The sequence below is a fragment of the Euleptes europaea genome, chromosome 13, assembly GCF_029931775.1.
Source record: "Euleptes europaea isolate rEulEur1 chromosome 13, rEulEur1.hap1, whole genome shotgun sequence".
Lineage (NCBI taxonomy): Eukaryota > Metazoa > Chordata > Lepidosauria > Squamata > Sphaerodactylidae > Euleptes > Euleptes europaea.
In genome coordinates this window covers 60,655,562-60,673,742 of record NC_079324.1, presented here as the reverse complement: position 1 = coordinate 60,673,742, position 18,181 = coordinate 60,655,562, and the positions used below count along the sequence as shown (strand labels likewise).

At 46.6% G+C, this 18,181-nt stretch overlaps 1 protein-coding gene across 1 annotated transcript in view; it reads left to right on the top strand.

The window, feature by feature from the left end:
• The window catches only part of HIP1R (huntingtin interacting protein 1 related), a 68,690-nt gene that overhangs the window by 15,938 nt on the left and 34,571 nt on the right, over window positions 1–18,181 (top strand). Inside the window, exons 2-6 of the mRNA XM_056859091.1 lie at window positions 12,412–12,475; window positions 14,648–14,790; window positions 15,537–15,593; window positions 16,181–16,261; window positions 17,184–17,260. Coding sequence (XP_056715069.1) covers window positions 12,412–12,475; window positions 14,648–14,790; window positions 15,537–15,593; window positions 16,181–16,261; window positions 17,184–17,260 — 422 coding nt within the window. The remainder of the gene's footprint in view (window positions 1–12,411; window positions 12,476–14,647; window positions 14,791–15,536; window positions 15,594–16,180; window positions 16,262–17,183; window positions 17,261–18,181) is intronic.

Genomic DNA, 18,181 nt, shown 5'->3' with positions numbered 1-18,181 from the left:
GCTTGGGTTTGCGATTACGTCTCAGTGGCTCTGAGCAGTTTCTTCTGACTCACTTCCTTTTCCCCCCACTTGGCTCGGGAGAACGAGGAAAGCTAAATGGATGTCTCGGAAGTGGTCCTCGCTTGGTGGGAGAACCACGGCTGGCGGGCGATGCTCTAGTTGGAAGAGGTTACTCAGAACCCTTTTGGCCAAGACATGGGCTGGCGTTCGAAGGAGGATTGGGGTCCGGTCCCTTTGTTGACCAGGGTGGTGTTATTGAGGGGTACATTAGTTTTAAAATGAGGAGGCGAAAGGGCTGAGTTCACTTGAGTGTTGCTGCCCTGTGGCTTTTCAGGGTGTGGCTCTTTGGGGTGTGCTGGGGTGTGGGGAAGGGTGTGAGGCGTACTGTTGTTGCTTTTAATTTTTATTTATTTATTTATTTAGTAGAAGAAGAGGAGGAGTTGGTTTTTATACCCTGATTTTCTCTAACCGGCTTACAATTGCCTTCCCCTTCTCTCCCCACAACAGGCACTTTTATTTACTTTATTTACACTCCGCCTTTCTCCCCAATGGGGGCCCAAAGTAGCTCTCTCCTCCACTTTATCATCACAACAACCCTGTGGGGTAGGTTAGGGTGAGAATGTGACTGGCCTACGGTCATAGAATCATAGAGTTGGAAGGGACCTCCAGGGTCATCTAGTCCACCCCCCCCTGCACAATGCAGGAAATTCACAACTACCTCACTCAACAATAGTCCACGGTCACTCAACAGTATTCCATGGTAGAGTGGGGATTTGAATCTGGGTTTCCCTGATGCTAGGCCAACACTTTAACCACTACGCCACACTGTCTCACTATGGTGTATGGTGCTCCTGCAGCAGAATCTCTAAACTTAAAAAAAAACTGCATTATATTACATTCTTTTTTTCCTCAGCCCTTCATGGGTATTCTGCAATCACGGAATATTGTTAGTCTACCAGCAGAATGAGAAGCACCATAGGTTCTACTCAGCCCGGCCAACTGCCCTCACTAAGCCTCGGGGTGAACCTGAATTGTGTCTTGCAAACTCACAAGTCTTTGTCCACTGTGTGCCTTTTCTGCGTTGTACCCAGGACTTCGCTCACCCTGCACCACTGATGCTACCTGTTGCGTCAATACAGAGGTGTGGAATGTGTTGTAATGCAATGACAGGACCTCCTTGGGGTTTGTACCGTGTTGAAAGCAGAACTACGTAATCCTTCCCCAGGATGCCAGACCGCTGGATGTCTTCCTCCTTTCCCCTCCTTAATCTTCCACCCACATCTGCAGACAGAGGAAGTTGCTATGAGGGCACTGGTTTCTGCCTTCTGACTCAGATGGGTACATCTTGTGGCATGCAACTTTCCTCTTCCATATCCAATTGGCCGCCTCTCTATTCTTCGCTGGGATAAATATCTGATCTCTTTTTCAAGTTTATGAGCCTCCCCGCTTTCAGAAGTTTAGGAAACAACAGAATGCCTGCCCAAGCAACCAATAATACATGGCAATGACTGGCGGGGCGGATGTGCTAAGCTATGAGGCAGAGTGCATGAGTGTGCGGCGAGAAATAAATTGATTAATGAAAGGCCTCCAAGAGGCTCTGGGTGTGCCTCTGTCATCTTTCTCTGAGGGCCGGTAATTCTATTGTGTTTCTGCACCAGGAGGAATCTGCCCAGTGTGTCTCTGCATGTATTGTTGCTTGGGGCATACTCTTCCAATCAACAGACAGACCTAGATCAGTAACTCACACTGAGTGGGAAAGAGTTTGTTTGAGGGTGGATAAATGGGTACATCGGGGAGAGCGAGGGTCCAAGGAGAATTATCTGCACAAAGGTGAGGCCAAGGGCAGGGGGGAGACCAATGTGGGGAAAGTACGGGGGAAAATAGTGATAGCAGATGTTCCCATAGATTTGTTGCTTGAGGCTAGGGTTGCCAACCTCCAGGTACTAGCTGGAGATCTCCTGTTATTACAACTGATCTTCAGCCGATAGAGATCAGTTCACCAGGAGAAAATGGCTGTTGTGGCAATTGGACTCTATGGCATTGATGTCCCTCCCCTCCCCAAACCCCACCCTCAGGCTCTGCCCTAAAAATCTCCCGCCGGTGGCGGACCTGGCAACCCTACTTGAGGCTGCTGCCACACTTTGCCTTATTATAGAGCCAGGCCTGCCTTTAGGAACACAAGAACATAAGAAAAGCCATACTGGATCAGACCCAGGCCCATGAAGTCCAGCAGTCTGTTCACACAGTGGCCAACCAGGTGCCTCTAGGAAGTCCACAAACAAGACGGCTGCAGCAGCATTGTCCTGCCTGTGTTCCACAGCACCTGATACAATAGGGATGCTCCTCTGATACTGGAGGGAATAGGTATGCATCATGACTAGGGTTGCCTACCGCTAGGTACTAGCTGGAGATCTCCAGCTATTACAACTGCTCTCCAGCCGATAGAGATCAGTTCACCTGGTGAAAATTGCCACTTTGGCAATTGGACTCTATGGTATTGAGGTCCCTCCCCAAACCCAGCCCTCCTCAGGCTCTGCCCCAAAAATCTCCCAAAGGTGGCAAAGAGGAACCTGGCAATCCTAATCATGACTAGTATTCATTTTGACGTATTCATTTTGACCAGTTGCTGCTGTACGAAAACGTGCTTTTTCTTATTGCAAAGCAAGGTTTGCAAGTGATGGAATGCCAGGTATGCTGCTGGACCAATTAAGAGGGAGTGTCCATCAGACGCGCCCTGTGTTGCGCATTAAATCACCTGTGGTCTGACTAAGCCACTTCCATGTAGGTAGGCGGTGCAACTCACAACAAGCAAATCAGGGCCATTTTTGCCTGTATAATGGGGAGGAGGAATCACAGGTGTGGATAATGCTTGCCTTCCAAGGCCTTTCCCAGTTTCGTTACTGTGCCCCATAACCAACCTTCTTGACATCTGGGAGCCTGAGAAAATGCAGTGGATTTCTAACAGAAATAACTACGTAGGTTATCCGGGCTGTGTAACCGTGGTCTTGGTATTTTCTTTCCTGATGTTTCGCCAGCAGCTGTGGCCGGCATCTTCAGAGGAGTAACACTGAAGGACTGAAGATGCCTGCCACTCCTCTGAAGATGCCTGCCACAGCTGCTGGCGAAACGTCAGGAAAGAAAATACCAAGACCACGGTTACACAGCCCGGATAACCCACAAGAACCAATGAACTCTGACCGTGAAAGCCTTTGACAATATTTAGAAATAACTACATTTCCCAGGATGCCTGTAGTCTGATACCTAGTCTAGTTGGCAGTTGCATTTTTATTCATTTCTATTCAGCCACAGAGATGAGTGGTTCGAAACATTTGTACTCTATGAATCCATAAGGGCTGTCTGGGATAATAATTTTTTTGGGGTGGGGGAATAATAAATTTTGTTTATTTGGTTTAAAACTGCATCCTACAAATTACAATAAACATACTAATGATAAATACAAAAACTTTCTCACTAACTATACATTTCTCTTAAATAACAAATAACTTCAGCAATTTAACAATTCAGCAGTTTAACAGTTCAACCAAACAATTTACACCGTTTTTTATTTGGAAGAAGAAGAGTTGGTTTTTATATGCTGACTTTACCACTTTAGGAAGGATCAAACCGATTTACAATCGCCTTTCCTTCCCCTCCCCACTACAGACACCCTGTGAGGTCGGTGGGGTGGAGAGAGCTGAGAGTAGCCCAAGGTCACCCAGCTGGCATCACGTGTAAGAGTGGGGAAACCAACCCAGTTCACCAGATTAGTCCGCCGCTCATGTGGAAGAGTGGGGAATCGAACCCGGTTCTCCAGATCAGAATCCACTGCTCCAAACCACCGCTCTTAACCACTACACCACGCTGGCTCAACACATGAAGTCTCTGAAGCCTCTCCTTGAGTCTGTTCTTCTGGCCTTTAGAAATGAGTGGTTGTCAATGTGAGCTGTGAAAATACCTAAAGGGTATTTATATTAATAAGACACCCTAATGATACAGTATGAGAGATCAAAGTCACACTGAGCTGGTTTGGACTGACCTGTACACTTTGCCCTACCGCCCCAGGCAGGGAGTGCCCTCGGATCTTGATCAGCAACTGCTTAAATCCCATTTTGTTCTCTCCATTGTGTTGATTAACCAGCAGGGCTTTTTTCAGCCTTTTAAATTTTCATTGGGTGTGTAAAGTGCCGTCAAGTCGCAGCCGACTTATGGCATAAGAACATAGGAAAGGCTATGCTGGATCGGATCCAGGCCCATCAAGTCCAGCAGTCTGTTCACACAGTGGCCAACCAGGTGCCTCTAGGAAGCCCACAAACAAGACGACTGCAGCAGCACCATCCTGCCTGTGTTACACAGCACCTAATATAATAGGCATGCTCCTCTGGTCCTGGAGAGAATAGATATGCATCATGACTAGCATCCATTTTTACTAGTAGCCATGACTACCCCTCTCCTCCATGAACATGTCCACTCCCCTCTTAAAGCCTTCCAAGTTGGCAGTCATTACCACATCCTGGGGCAGGGAGTTCCACAATTTAACTATGCGTTATGTGAAGTATGGCAACCCAAGAGGGTTTGAATTATACAACAGAAAAAGTTTCCACAGTTGAGTATTTTCACACAGTGACCCGAGCCAACTTCCCCAGTCCCAAATCCTTAAGGATGTTACAGCTTATTGACTTCATACTTGGTATGTTGTCACACTTTTATCCTCACCTTCTGTCTTCCAGTTATGCTTCAAAGTGGCCAATAATGAGGTATGAAAACAATAAGATATCAAACATTTACGTACAACGGGGTACCTTATCAAACCAATAAGCAACAACGAAAATTCCTTTTGGGAACATGGCATGGTATAGGCCGGTCTCATCAGATCTTAGAAGCTAAGCAGGGTCAGTATCTGGATGGGAGACCACCAAGGAAGACTCTGCAGAGGAAGGCAATGGCAGACCACCTCTGCTTCTCACTTGCCTTGAAAGCCCCTTGCTGGGGTTGCCATAAGTTAGCTGTGATTTGCCGGCCGTTATGTATACATGTAAAATTCCTTCAGCAAGGCCACAGCTAATCTGTTCCAGGTCCCAAATGGCAGGTGGAGGATCCTGGCCTACCTCAGTAGGGTTGCTAGGTTGGGAAATACCTGGAGATTTTGGGGACGGAGCCTGAGGAGGGCGGAGTTTGGAGAGGGGAGTGACTTCAATGCCGTAGAGTCCAATTGCCAAAGCGGCTATTTTCTCCAGGGGAACTGATCTCTATCGGCTGGAGATCAGTTATACTAGCGGGAGATCTCCAGCCACCACCTGGAGGTTGGCAACCCAATATCTCAGGCATAGACTAACCATGGCCATGGGTTCTCTGTTTCATGTCCGGCGGTTCTTTGAATTGTAAGGCAAACATATCAAGTCTCACACTGGCAAATGAAATATTTCTTCCCTCTTCCTGAAACCGCTAGCTCCCAATATCCCTTGTGACAGGAAAACACGTAGCTAATTTGCAATTTTGCAGTCTGGTGTTAAATTAATCTGAAGTTCAGAATTGACATGAAGTGTTTCTGTAAACTTTGCTCTAACTCTACCTAAGATGATGCCGGAAGGAAAAGCGTTTCTATCTGTCCCTGTAGGAACAGATAGAGAAGGAAACGGCAGTTTCCCCAAGCAGCATGCAACAGCAAATCCAGGAGGATGGAATGCCTTGGAGTCGAGCAATTGTATATATACAGTGAGGGAATAAAGTATTTGATCCCCTGCTGAACTTGCCCGTTTGCACTCTGACGAAGAAATGACCAGTCCATAATTTTAATGGTAGGTCTATTGTAGCTGTGAGAGACAGAATAACATCAGGAAAACCCCCAGAAACCCAGAAGACAAAAGTCAGAGATTGATGTGCATTATAATGAGTGAAATAAGTATTTGATCCCTTTGCAAAAGATGACTTAGTACTTGGTGGCAAAACCCTTGTTGGCAATTACAGAGGTCAGACGTTTCTTGTAGGTGGCCACCAGGTTTGCACACATCTCAGGAGGTATTTTGCAGATCCTCTTTGCACTCCTCTTTGCAGATCCTCTCCAAGTCAGTAAGATTTCGAGGCTGATGTGTAGCTACTCGAACCTTCAGCTCCCTCCACAGATTTTCGATGGGATTAAGGTCTCCCACTCCAGGACCTTAATGTGCTTCTTCTTGAGCCACTCCTTTGTTGCCTTGGCCGTGGATTTTGGGTCATTGTCATGCTGGAATACCCATCCTCGACCCATTTTCAATGCCCTGGCTGGGGGAAGGAGGTGCTCACTCAAGATTTGACGATACATGGTCCCGTCCATCGTCCCTTCGATGCGGTGAAGGTGTCCTGTCCCCTTAGCAGAAAAACACCCCAAAGCATAATATGTCTCCCTCCATGTTTGACGGTGGGGATGGTGTTCTTGGGGTCATAGGCAGCATTACTCCTCCTCCAAACACTGCGAGTGGAGTTGATGCCAAAGAACTCGATTTTGGTCTCATCTGACCACAACACTTTCACCCAGTTCTCCTCTGGGTCATTCAGATGTGCATTGGCAAACTGCAGACGTGCCTGTACATGTGCTGTCTTGAGCAAGAGGTCCTTGCAGGCTCTGCAAGATCTCAGTCCTTCACGGCGTAGTGTGTTACCAACGGTTTTCATGGTGACTATGATCCCAGCTGCCCTGAGATCATTGACAAGTTCCCCCCGTGTAGTTCTGGGCTGCTTCATCCCCGTTCTCATGATCATTGCAACTCCACGAGATGAGATCTTGTGTGGAGCCCCAGACCGAGGGAGGTTGACAGTTAGGGTTAGGGTTGTCACCTTCTCACCAAGCTGCTTGGCAATAGTCTTGTAGCCCAGTCCAGCCTTGTGCAGGTCTACAATCTTGTCCCTGACATTCTTGGACAGCTCTTTGGTCTTGGTCATGGTAGCTAGTTTGGAATCTGATGGATTGATTGCTTCTGTCGACAGCAGAACCCTAACCCTAATCTGGCTGGTTGATAGGGGATCAAATACTTATTTCACTCATTATAATGCACATAAATCTCTGATTTTTGTCTTCTGGGTTTCTGGGGTTTTTCCTGTTGTTATTCTGTCTCTCACAGCTACAATAGACCTACCATTAAAATTATGGTCTGGTCATTTCTTCGTCAGAGGGCAAATGGGCAAATTTAGCAGGGGATCAAATACTTTCCCCCCTCACTGTATATATATTCGTTTTGCATGTGGCTATCTTGCAGATGAAGGCGACGGGACAATTAGTCGTATATCACTCTGAAAAGAGACGTCTTCGTTCATTGATGGAGTTCAGCTGCAGGGCTGGCTCTCGGAATCTAAATGAATTGACACCACAAAGGACTTCTGTATGAAATGAGGTCAGGCACGGAGGGGATGAATGAGAGCTCCTTTTGGCTGGTCCTGTCCCCGATGGGGTGTCTGTAGAGGCAATAACTTGTCGGAGGCTTGAATTGCGCTTTCCTTAAAATTAACAAAAAAAATGAGCGGGGAACTAAAATGGGAGCGATTGAAGCCCAAGCAAAGCAAAGCAAATCAGCCACTCTGGCCAGACCAAAATAATTTATATGGGTCATAGTATCAGGATTACATGGGTGTCCAGTTTTCATTTTTAAGCACCTTGTCTAGCTAGCCATAACACTGACCCTGGCTTTTGAGGTTAAGCCGGTCTTGGAGACGATCGTGCCGTATCTATTACTCCTGGCGTGTCCTTAATTCATTAATCTTTTAAGACCACCGCAATTGTTTCTTTCCCCCCATTCAGCATAGTGTGAAAAGCACTGTAGTTGGCTGAAAACAGGATCCGGCATCTTGAAGACAGTGGTGTGGGAGAGTAGGATGAGGGAGTCCTGGATTCAAATCCCCCTCCAGCGGTGGGTAATGTTAGGCTGAAAGAAGAAGGGTGGTTGTGAAGTGAAATTGAGAAAGGTCTGGTTTCCAGCTGATTGCACGTGGAACGTGGTCATAGCTGGTTCAGGAGACAACAAGCCTGTGTCTGTTCAGTAGTGCCATGATCCCAAAGCGGGATCTTATATCTGGCACAGAATCCAAGAACCTCTCTTAGAGAACACTTCCCCCTTGCTCTGTATTTTCTATGTCAGTGGCTGGCTGTTGTGTGAGCCAGGGCCTCCTCAGTGGTGGTGCCTAGATTTTGGAACTTGCATCGGCCTTAATGCTATTCAGACATTCATAGAATCATAGAGTTGGAAGAGACCACTAGGGTCATCTAGTCCAACCCCCTGCACAATGCAGGACATTCACAACTACCTCCCCCCCCACACACCTCCAGTGACCCCTATTCCAAGCCCAGAAGATGGGATAGGGTTGCCAGCTCTGGATTAGGAAATACCTGGAGATTTTTGGGGTGGAGCCTGAGGAGGGCGGGGCTTGGGGAGGGACTTCAATACCATAGAGTCCAATTGCCAAAGCGGCCATTTTCTCCAGGTGAACTGATCTCTGTCGGCTGGAGATCAGTTGTAATAGCAGGAGATCTCCAGCTAGTACCTGGAGGCTGGCAACCCTAACGTGAAGGGGAAAACCCTCCAAATCCCTGGCCAATCTGGCCTGGAGGAATATTGCTTCCTGACTCCAAAGTGGCGATCAGCATTACCCTGGGTGTGTAAGAAAGGGCCATGAGAGCCAAACGCTGACGCAACCCTTCCTGCCCTCCCTCCTGTTTCTGAAGAACATTGGGCTAACTAGCTGGTGCATTCCTTTTGTGACCTTTAGCTGTGCCTTTTTTTACTGGTGTTGTAACTATATTCTTATGCTTTTGTTAGGTTGTAATTTTTATATTGCTGTGCTAAGGATCTACTGGGATAGGAGGGAGGGAAAGAAGTCTTTTGAAAGCAGGCTTCTCAATCTTGCAAAGTACAAAGAGAGTTTAGTATGGTCCAAGACCAGCATAAAAACATACCAGATATACATACATAACACACATAAAAGTGCATCAGGTGTGAGCCCCTATAACATCTTACAATCTCTCACTCATAGAAGCCGTTAAGCGCTTAATTAAAAAATATTACATGTTTGGAATTAGTATAAACATAAATATAAAATCGCTCAACCATTAAGTTCGACCCATGCACGCCTGATCCTCATTGCTTGCCACCCAAATTTGGCCACTTTAAAAGTTATCTCCATATCCTTGTCTGAGAGCATGTTAGAAAGACTAAACGCTGTGGATCGCCCTGGGAGGTCCGATAATACAGAAAGAATGGCTTCTCGTATCTTGTAGATTTTGCATTCAAACACAACGTGCTCAAGGGTCTCAGTGCTCCCATCAGAGCAGGGGCATAATCGTCCTGCATATGGTATCTTTTTGTATCTCCCTTCCAAGACGGCTGAAGGGAGTGCGTTACAACGCATCAGGGTGAAGGCCCTCCTGTAGTCTGGACTATCTAAGTGGGAAAGGTAAGACATCGGGACCACGTTGGTAAGAGTGCTGCCTTTCCACGCCCAGAACTCTTTGCCTGATTAGGGCTCTGGCCTGTGGATAGTCCATTGATAGGAGCAGATGTTGTGAGAGACCATAGTAGCCTAGTTTATTCATCAGATTTCTCAACCAGGGAAAATTAAGTTAACAAGTCCTTTGGGACGTGAAGCTATTTTGAGCCAATAGGAGATCGAGACAATCCATATCCTTGCTTCAATCGTTACTTCCCCTGTCTCCATTCGAATTGCAGCATTGGATCTTGCAGGTGAAATGGGACACTTGAACTCCACCAGTTCAGTTGCTGGCGTAACAGATGCCAGAGAGATTGTTAGTAAAAACGTCCAGCAGCCACAGAGTGATGTCTTGCGCAGTAGAGAAAATAAATAAAACCTGCGTCACTTTCAATTCTGGAAGTTTGATTTTTCTTTTGCCAAGTTCTGGGAAGAGGATATTCTTGTTGCTAGGCAGCCGTGATGCTTTCACTCTCCTCTTTGGCTTTGTTGAAATGATCAGCAGGCTGGGGCTTTTGGGTGGGAATCAAAGATAACAGGAGAAGTGGCTGAAATATGTGGGGCAGAGATGGTCGAGGCCTGGGTGCTACATCCGGCTCTGGGGGAGCCAACTACCTACGCCTCGAGGCAGTTAACAATTTGTTTGGCTCATTATTCCGTCAGACTGCAGCTCAGGACCCAGTGGGATGAACCCACATGAAGCTGCCTTCTACTGAATCAGACCCTCGGTCCATCAAAGTCAGCATTATCTACTCAGACCGGCAGCGGCTCTCCAGGGTCTCAGGCAGAGGTCTTTCACATCACCTGCTTGCCTGGTCCCTTTAACTGGAGGCGCCAGGGATTGGACCTGGGACCTTCTGCATGCCAAGCAGATGCTCTACCACTGACCCATAGGATCTCCCCTGACTATAAATAACATAAATAAAAATAAATAAAATAATTGGCTTTCAGTGTACACATGAACACATGAATCTGCTTTATACTGAATCGGACCCTCGGTCCATCAAAGTCAGTATTGACTACTCAGACCGGCAGCAGCTCTCCAGGGTCTCAGGCAGAGGTCTTTCACATCACCTACTTGCCTAGTCCCTTTTAACTGGAGATGCTGGGGATTGAACCTGGGACCTTCTGCATGCCAGGCAGATGCTGTACCACTGAGCTACGGCCCTGAGGGGTCAGAAATATGGGTGCTTAGGAATGTTTTTACCTCTTAATATGCGATAGTCTGAAAAGGGAGGGGAAGAAATCTCTCCCCCCTGGTAAGTGGCATGTCTTTTCGTAGGACTTTTTGGTGGAAAATCTGGGGATGTTGCCAAGTCCAGTTTCTGGCTGGAAGAAACTTTTTATCTTTCTAATGACAGGTTAGGCAAATGCCTGCTCATCTCAGGACAGCTTAGGTGGTAATTAATTCTGTCTCACTGTAGGAATCACGAGATAAACTTGAGAAGATAGGGTTGAATAATGCTTTCACACAGAGACTTGTAGAAGAGTTTCCAAAGTAGTGGCCACATTGACTTTCTCCTCTGATCGAACCTCCGTGGTTGGGGTGAGAAAGTGCGCTTTATTGTGTGAGTCTACAACCCAACAAACCAGTAATGTCAGAAGGACAGCAAAGCCAATAATTCTGGAATGATTATTCAATCCACTAACATTCGATGTCTGCCGCAATAGGAGCAGAACAACAACAGAAGGCCAAAGACCTGGGCATTTTTAAAAACTCTTTATTTTAAGTTTATTTTATAACAACAACAACAAAATAAAAATACAATAGTAGGTTAAACACTGTACAGTTGATATATGTTTCAATATTCGGTTCCAATACATGTTCCAATATTATCCATCAGAACTTTTTACAGAAATCGTACCATTTGTGGTAATCACTTAGCAGAACTTAATAAATGCAAATCATATGATAGTTTTGTGGGCATCGGTTACTTCGTGATGCCCCCTTTTCCACATATTCTAGAAAAGGCAGCCATCTATTAAAAAAGTTTGTAGAGTAAGATAAGTTATTTATTGCTTTGAGTTGTGAAGATACCTTATCTAAAATCCCTGGGCATTTTTTTAAAGTCTTGCTTGATACATGGCAAATTGTTATTCTGGAGGCCAAAAATAAGGTGCCACGACAGAAAGGCCCTGCTCCTAGCGACCACCCACCTAGCTTCACATATCAGGGCTTCAAAATATTGATTGGTGGGCAAGGTTTGTAGGAGCAGGAATGGCCCTTCAAGCACCCTGGAGCCAAGCCATTAGGGACTTACAAATAATAACGGGATTGTGCTTAGAAGTTTGTAAACAACAAACAACATTCTGAATTATGCCATACTTTTAGAAAGCTGTTCCAAATTTTGCTGGTTGCTCTCCAGGTGGTTCTCAGAGGTGAGGTGGCACAGCAGGGTGGACAAATGATCAATTGTTCTCTTCCTTCCAGGCATTGAGCTAAGACATTATTGTTTTTTTGTTAAACCATTTTGAACAGGATGTCCTTTTAGAGTATTACCGAAAAGTGCTTTCTGTCCAGGGAGTTCTCATTGTGAAGTCCAGAACGGTACCTCCTGCCTTTCAGCTGAGCCAGCATAACTATTTGAATTTTACAATTGATGCCTGGGGTTTGAAATGTTGCCATTTGTAAGACATTCAGGGAGTTCTGACAGACAAATTCTGACTTCCCTGAAGGTAGGAAACTTGATGACCGCTAAGCCTGGCAGTTTGCATGTTTGTATGTTGCTGATACTTTTGCCGTAGACGTTACAGGGATGTATTGACAGAACCTCTGGAAGTTTATTCAGTGTTCAAATGCAACTTTCGTTGTTGAATGTAGGAAACCCTGTTAAATGTAAACGGTTTTGTATGTTTGGGCCGTGGCTTTTCACATGCAGGTGACTGTAGGGTATAGCTGGACATAACGAAGTCTGTGTCAACACTGTTTTTCATATCTATCTTTTCTTTTTCCCCTCCCAGGCAATGAGCATCAGCAAAGCCATCAACACACAAGAAGCACCAGTGAAAGAGAAACACGCCCGCAGTATCCTTTTCCCGGCGGCCTTTGCTTGTGTAGGCAGGGTCTGCGCATCACTGAATTTTGTGCTGTCGTTGTACTATATTGAGCATTCACCTCCTGGATTGTCTTGTCAATGCAGAAAGATCCTGTTGCAGAGGAGCTCTAGAGCATCACAATACTACCATATCCAACGTTAAGTGAGAGCCGGTGTGGTGTAGTGGTTAAGAGCTGTGGTTTGGAGCAGTGGACTCTGATCTGGAGAACCGGGTTTGTTTCCCCTCCCCTCCACATGAAGCCAGCTGGGTGACCTTGGGCTAGTCACAGCTCTGTTAGAGCTCTCTCAGCTCCACCTACCTCACAGGGTGTCTGTTGTGGGGAGGGGAAGGCGATTGTAAGGCGGTTTGAATCTCCCTTATGTGGTAGAGAAAGTCGGCATATAAAAACCAACTCTTTTTTTCCTTCTTCTTCATGGGCACGGGTGATGCTGTGCTTAGGGCTAGGTTAGCACTCAGAAGACCTGAGTCTAAATCCCTGCTCTGCTGTAGTTTGTGGGAAACCACGTTGGTGCATGCTGGCACGAAGCTGAACAGGTGGGGTTGCCAGCTCTGGGTTGGGAAATACCTGGAGATTTTTGGGGCGGAGCCTGGGGAGGGGAGGGACTTCAATGCCATAGAGTCCATTTGCCAAAGTGGCCATTTTCTCCAGGGGAGCTGATCTCTATTGGCTGGAGATCAGTTGTAATAGCAGGCGATCTCCAGCTACTCCCTGGAGGTTGGCAGCCCTATGAATAGGTGACCTTAAGGCAGTCACCTGCCTTCCAAGGTTATTGTGAGAATAAAAGGGGATTTGTAGGATTGCCAGCCTCCAGGTGGAGGCTGGAGATCTCCCGCTATTACAACGGATCTCCGAGCGACAAAGATCAGTTTGTTTGAAGAAAATGGCCACTTTGGAAGGTAGACTCTATGGCCTTGTACCCCATTGATGTCTCTCCCCAAACCCCACCCTCCCTAGGCTCCACCCCCAAAATCTCCAGGTATTTCCCAACCTGGAGCTGGCAACCTTAGGGATTGGGGAGTGATTGACAAAGGCCTGCAAACGCAAATGTGTTTCAGCTGGGAAGATGTGAGGCTGAGAGATTAAGCCAGAAGGTGGGGTTCGAAGAGGGATTGGAAAGGGGAGAAAACTGGCATCCTGTAAGTGTTTTGGGTGAGAGGGGAAAAAACTCGTCATACTGTGGACAGAATTGCGTGCTCTTTTGCTACACCCAGGAACGCTGGAAAATACATTAAAATCATTCATTTTGTAGAAATGAATTCATGACCACATCCTGGCATTAATATGGGATCATGGGCTCCCCTCTGGAAAATATTCTTCAGACCATCAGTTTTGTGATAACATTTCTATGTCTGTGCATTCATTTATTGCTCACTGGACAAACATAAGGTCATGCTGCTAGGCCTTCCTTTTCATTGCCACACTATTCTTAATTGAGGTTAGGCCCTAAAGCCTCATTTTCCTATTGTAGCAAGTAAACTGTCTCAGGTAAAAAGTTAGGGTTGCCAACCTCCAGGTACTAGCTAGAGATCTCCTGCTATTACAGCTGATCTCCAGCCGATAGAGATAACTTCTCCTAGAGAAAATGGCTGCTTTGGCAATTGGACTCTATGACATTGAAGTCCCTCCCCTCCCCAAACCCTGCCCTCCTTAGGCTCCGCTCCCAAAAAACCCTGCCAGTGGCAAAGAGGGGCCTGGCAACCCTATAAAAAGTACATGTTATCAATTATTATTATTATTGTTTCAATTTAATACCCAACTCTCCCCGGCCAAGACCAGACTCAGAGCGGCTAGCACAGGCCTGCCTCAAAATGACAGACCTGTGTCTTGTTTTCCCATTATGCATAGTCCAGCTTCCCTAGCATCATTATAATGTACGTTTCCCCCTCACTTCCCAACTTCCCATCACTGGCAGAGAAAAATTCAGCATAATTCTAGTTATTTAGATTATTTAGATTAGAAACTCAAAACTGAGGTAATTGGACTTGCGTATTACAAATAGGAATAGAAGAATTCGACAAAGTGCTGCCATTTTGGGCAGCAGCCCTGAGTTTATGATGTTGTACCCTGGGATTAAAACCGACTAAGGTAAACATATATGCGTTACATCGATAGATGTGTTTTTCCTTGACTTCTGTGAAGGAATTATCCTGGGCACCCACCATGAGAAAGGAGCGTTCACTTTTTGGTCCTACGCAATTGGTCTCCCCTTGCCCAGTAGTGCCATTCTCAGCTGGAAGTTCTGCCACGTTCTCCACAAAGTCCTCCGGGATGGGCACCCAAACGTAAGTCGTTTAGCCGATGGATGCAAGCTTTTGATGAAAGGGATTGTGTGTCCCAGTTAAAGGGACTAGGCAAGTAGGTGATGTGAAAGACCTCTGCCTGAGACCCTGGAGAGCCATGAAGAGGGGCCGTGGCTCAGTGGTAGAGCCTCTGCTTGGCATGCAGAAGGTCCCAGGTTCAAACCCCAGCATCTCCAGTTAAAGGGACTAGGCAGGTAGGTGATGTGAAAAACCTCTGCCTGAGACCCTGGAGATCCTATGGGTCAGTGGTAGAGCATATGCTTGGCATGCAGAAGGTCCCAGGTCCAATCCCTGGCACCTCCAGTTAAAGGGACTAGGCGAGCAGGTGATGTGAAAGACCTGACCCTGGAGAGCCATGGAGAGGGGCCGTGGCTCAGTGGTAAAGCATCTGCTTGGCATGCAGAAGGTTCCAGGTTCAATCCCCGGCATCTCCAGTTAAAGGGACTAGGCAGGTAGGTGATGTGAAAGGCCTCTGCCTTGAGACCCTGGAGAGCTGCTGCCGGTCTGAGGGGAGAATACTGACTTTGATGGACCGAGGGTCTGGTTCAGTATAAGGCAGCTTCATGTGTGTTCATGTGATGAGGGGTGGGGCTGTCTGCCTAGTTAGACTTGGGAAACCCTGTGGAGGGGGGAGGGAAGAAATTACAACTGGGCTTAATTTGTGTTTGGGACGTGACGGTCCAGAATATGCCGTATTTCTGAAGCTTCCTCACTTGCTGACTTCTCAGGTTCTTCAAGATTGCCAGAGGTATCGAAGTAACATTCGAGAAACCGGAGACCTTTGGGTAAGTTCCAGAATATACCACACCATCTTTTTCAGGGCCCTCTACGTTTGAAATGGATTTAGAACAGTTTAAAATAATAATGTTAATTGTCCTGGATTAAGGTTGCCAACCTCCAGGTAGTAGCTGGAGATCTCCCGCTATTACAACTGATCTCCAGCCGACAGAGATCAGTTCGCCTGGAGAAAATGGCTGCTTGGGCCACTGGGCTCTATGGCATTGAAGTCCCTCCCCTCCCCAAACCCCACCTTCCTCAGGCCCCGCCCCCAAAATCTCCAGGTATTTCCCTACCCAGAGCTGGCAACCCTATCGTGGCTGCAACATGAGTGCTGTGTGTGTCCAGTCGGCAGCAGCCCTGGTCTGGCCACTTTGAGCAAGGAATGTGGGATGTGATAGGCGAGGGGCCTTCATTCGAATTTCCCAAAAGGCTTGCCACTATGCCCAGAAATCCCCACACCTGTCTTTTTCCTCTAGAATTGGGAATGACGGGGCCAGATTGCATGCATGGAAGGGACTGCTTTGGCCCGGGGCTGCAGGTGGTTGATCCAAACTTCTTTTGAAACCCAGCGTATGTTGTTTTTCCTTGTCAGGGCCACCTGCATGACCGTTACGGCCAGCTCGTGAACATTTATACCAAACTTTTGCTCACGAAAATCTCCTTCCACGTCAAGGTAACTTTGTTCATACAACTCTTTCTCATACAACAGTTTCTGTCAAGATTTGTTATTTTCCCGCCTTTGGGGGGAGGGAGATGAGGGGGATACCTGGGCTTTGGTGTGTGAGTGCCAGACTGAGCTGTACTAAAGCATTCATAGGACAAAAAATTCTCACAACTGTTTGCTCCACACCCCATCCCCCCCCCCCAATTGGAGACTGTTCTTGTAGCCAGCTACAGTGGAGATCTGTAAGGGAGTTGATCTGGTTTATTAGGTGGGGGAGATAATAATTGGCATGTTCAAGTGTTTAAAGGACTTCGCAGTTAACTTTTTATAATCTTTACAACAACCCTGTTAGGTGGGTCAGTAAGGATGTTCCATTTGAGTTTAATAATTTGTAGTATTTGTGCTTGGTTAACTGGCTTACTATGTTGTATTTGCTAAAAGATGTCGCTTGACCATATAAGAAAGACTATTAAGTATTCTCCCTGTAACTTTGCCTCTGCCAGTACCCTACTGGAATCTGGCTTAGCTTGACTTCCTCCACTCGCACCTTTCTCCTGGGGACAGTGTGAACGACAGTGGTCAACTCCAGCCTTCAACTGAATCCTCCCAACCTGGCCATGTGACCTCCCCCAAACTGCCCACTCCAAAGGGTGCATCACAACTAGGGTGCCCCGTAAAAATATGTTGCTGGCGTGTGTATTAATCCAATGTGTGAATGTGCCAGACCTGTTGGCAAAGAAAAGTGGATTTAGACAGCCACTCATTATGGATCTGTCCCTGGGTTTTCCTTAGGGCTGGGCTGGAATCTGCTAAACAAAAACCCTGAAATGTTTTTTTTTTTTTAATTTTACACAATTTATATCCTGCCTTTCGGCCATTACATGATAAAATATGTTATGATGATGTCTTCATGTTGAATTTCTCCCCAAAGCATCATGAATTTCCCCCAGGCCTTGAAGTGACAGATGAGGTGCTAGAAAAAGCCGCTGGGACAGATGTGAATAACATGTAAGTTTCCCCCGGCCCCTTTCCTGGTCACTTGAAATCTTTGACAATGCATAATAGACCTCTTTGTTCCCTGGGTGTCAACGGAGTGTCCCGAAAGCTAAACGCACCTCATTAAGCAGGCTTTGGGCAGGAGCCCAAGATCCTTGACCAGCGAGCTCTGAAATTAACCGATCCTACCAGGTTAATGTTCCTCAAACCTTTGAAACCCGGAGCACGTTTTTCCGTATTAAAACTGGAGATGTGTCATTTTCTTTAATCAATTTCAAACATTTTATTATCCTAATAGCATTTACACAGGGAGAAGAATGTGTGAGTTTATCTAGGAAGGTTTCGTTGGAAAACATCACAGATAAAAGCCAAAGGGGCTTTCACTTTTTAGACGCATGAAGCTGCGTTGTTCCAAGCTGGACAGTTGAGTTACGTACTGTTGTCTGTGATGGGCAGCAGCATTCCAGTGTCTCTGGTCAAGAAAGATTCTTTCCCAGACCTTTGAAAGGGAGATGTTGGGAACTGAAGTGGAGTCCTTTTCCTTGTACCACTGAGCTATGCCTGTCCCCCAACTTAGGCAGCTAAATGGAACCCCCATTTTCTGAGGCAGAAGTCTCACCTGGAAACCGTAGCCTGGAAACAAAAAGAGATGTCCCCTTTCACTTCTTCAAAAATTGAATGGGTGGTCCTGAGATGCAGGTCCTTTTCTTTGGTGGCTCCTCCTCTGTCCAACTCCGTCCCTACAGCTGCTCCCCTGGTCTGCCCAGTTTGAGGCACCAGGTTAAAACTTTTAGCCCAGACTTTGACTGATCAAGCTGGTCTGGGGGCATTTTCCTCTCCCTCCCCTCAGACTGCTTTATCAATCAGCTGTGACTCAGTGGTAGAGCATCTGCTTGGCATGCATAAGGTCCCAGGTTCAATCCCCGGCATCTC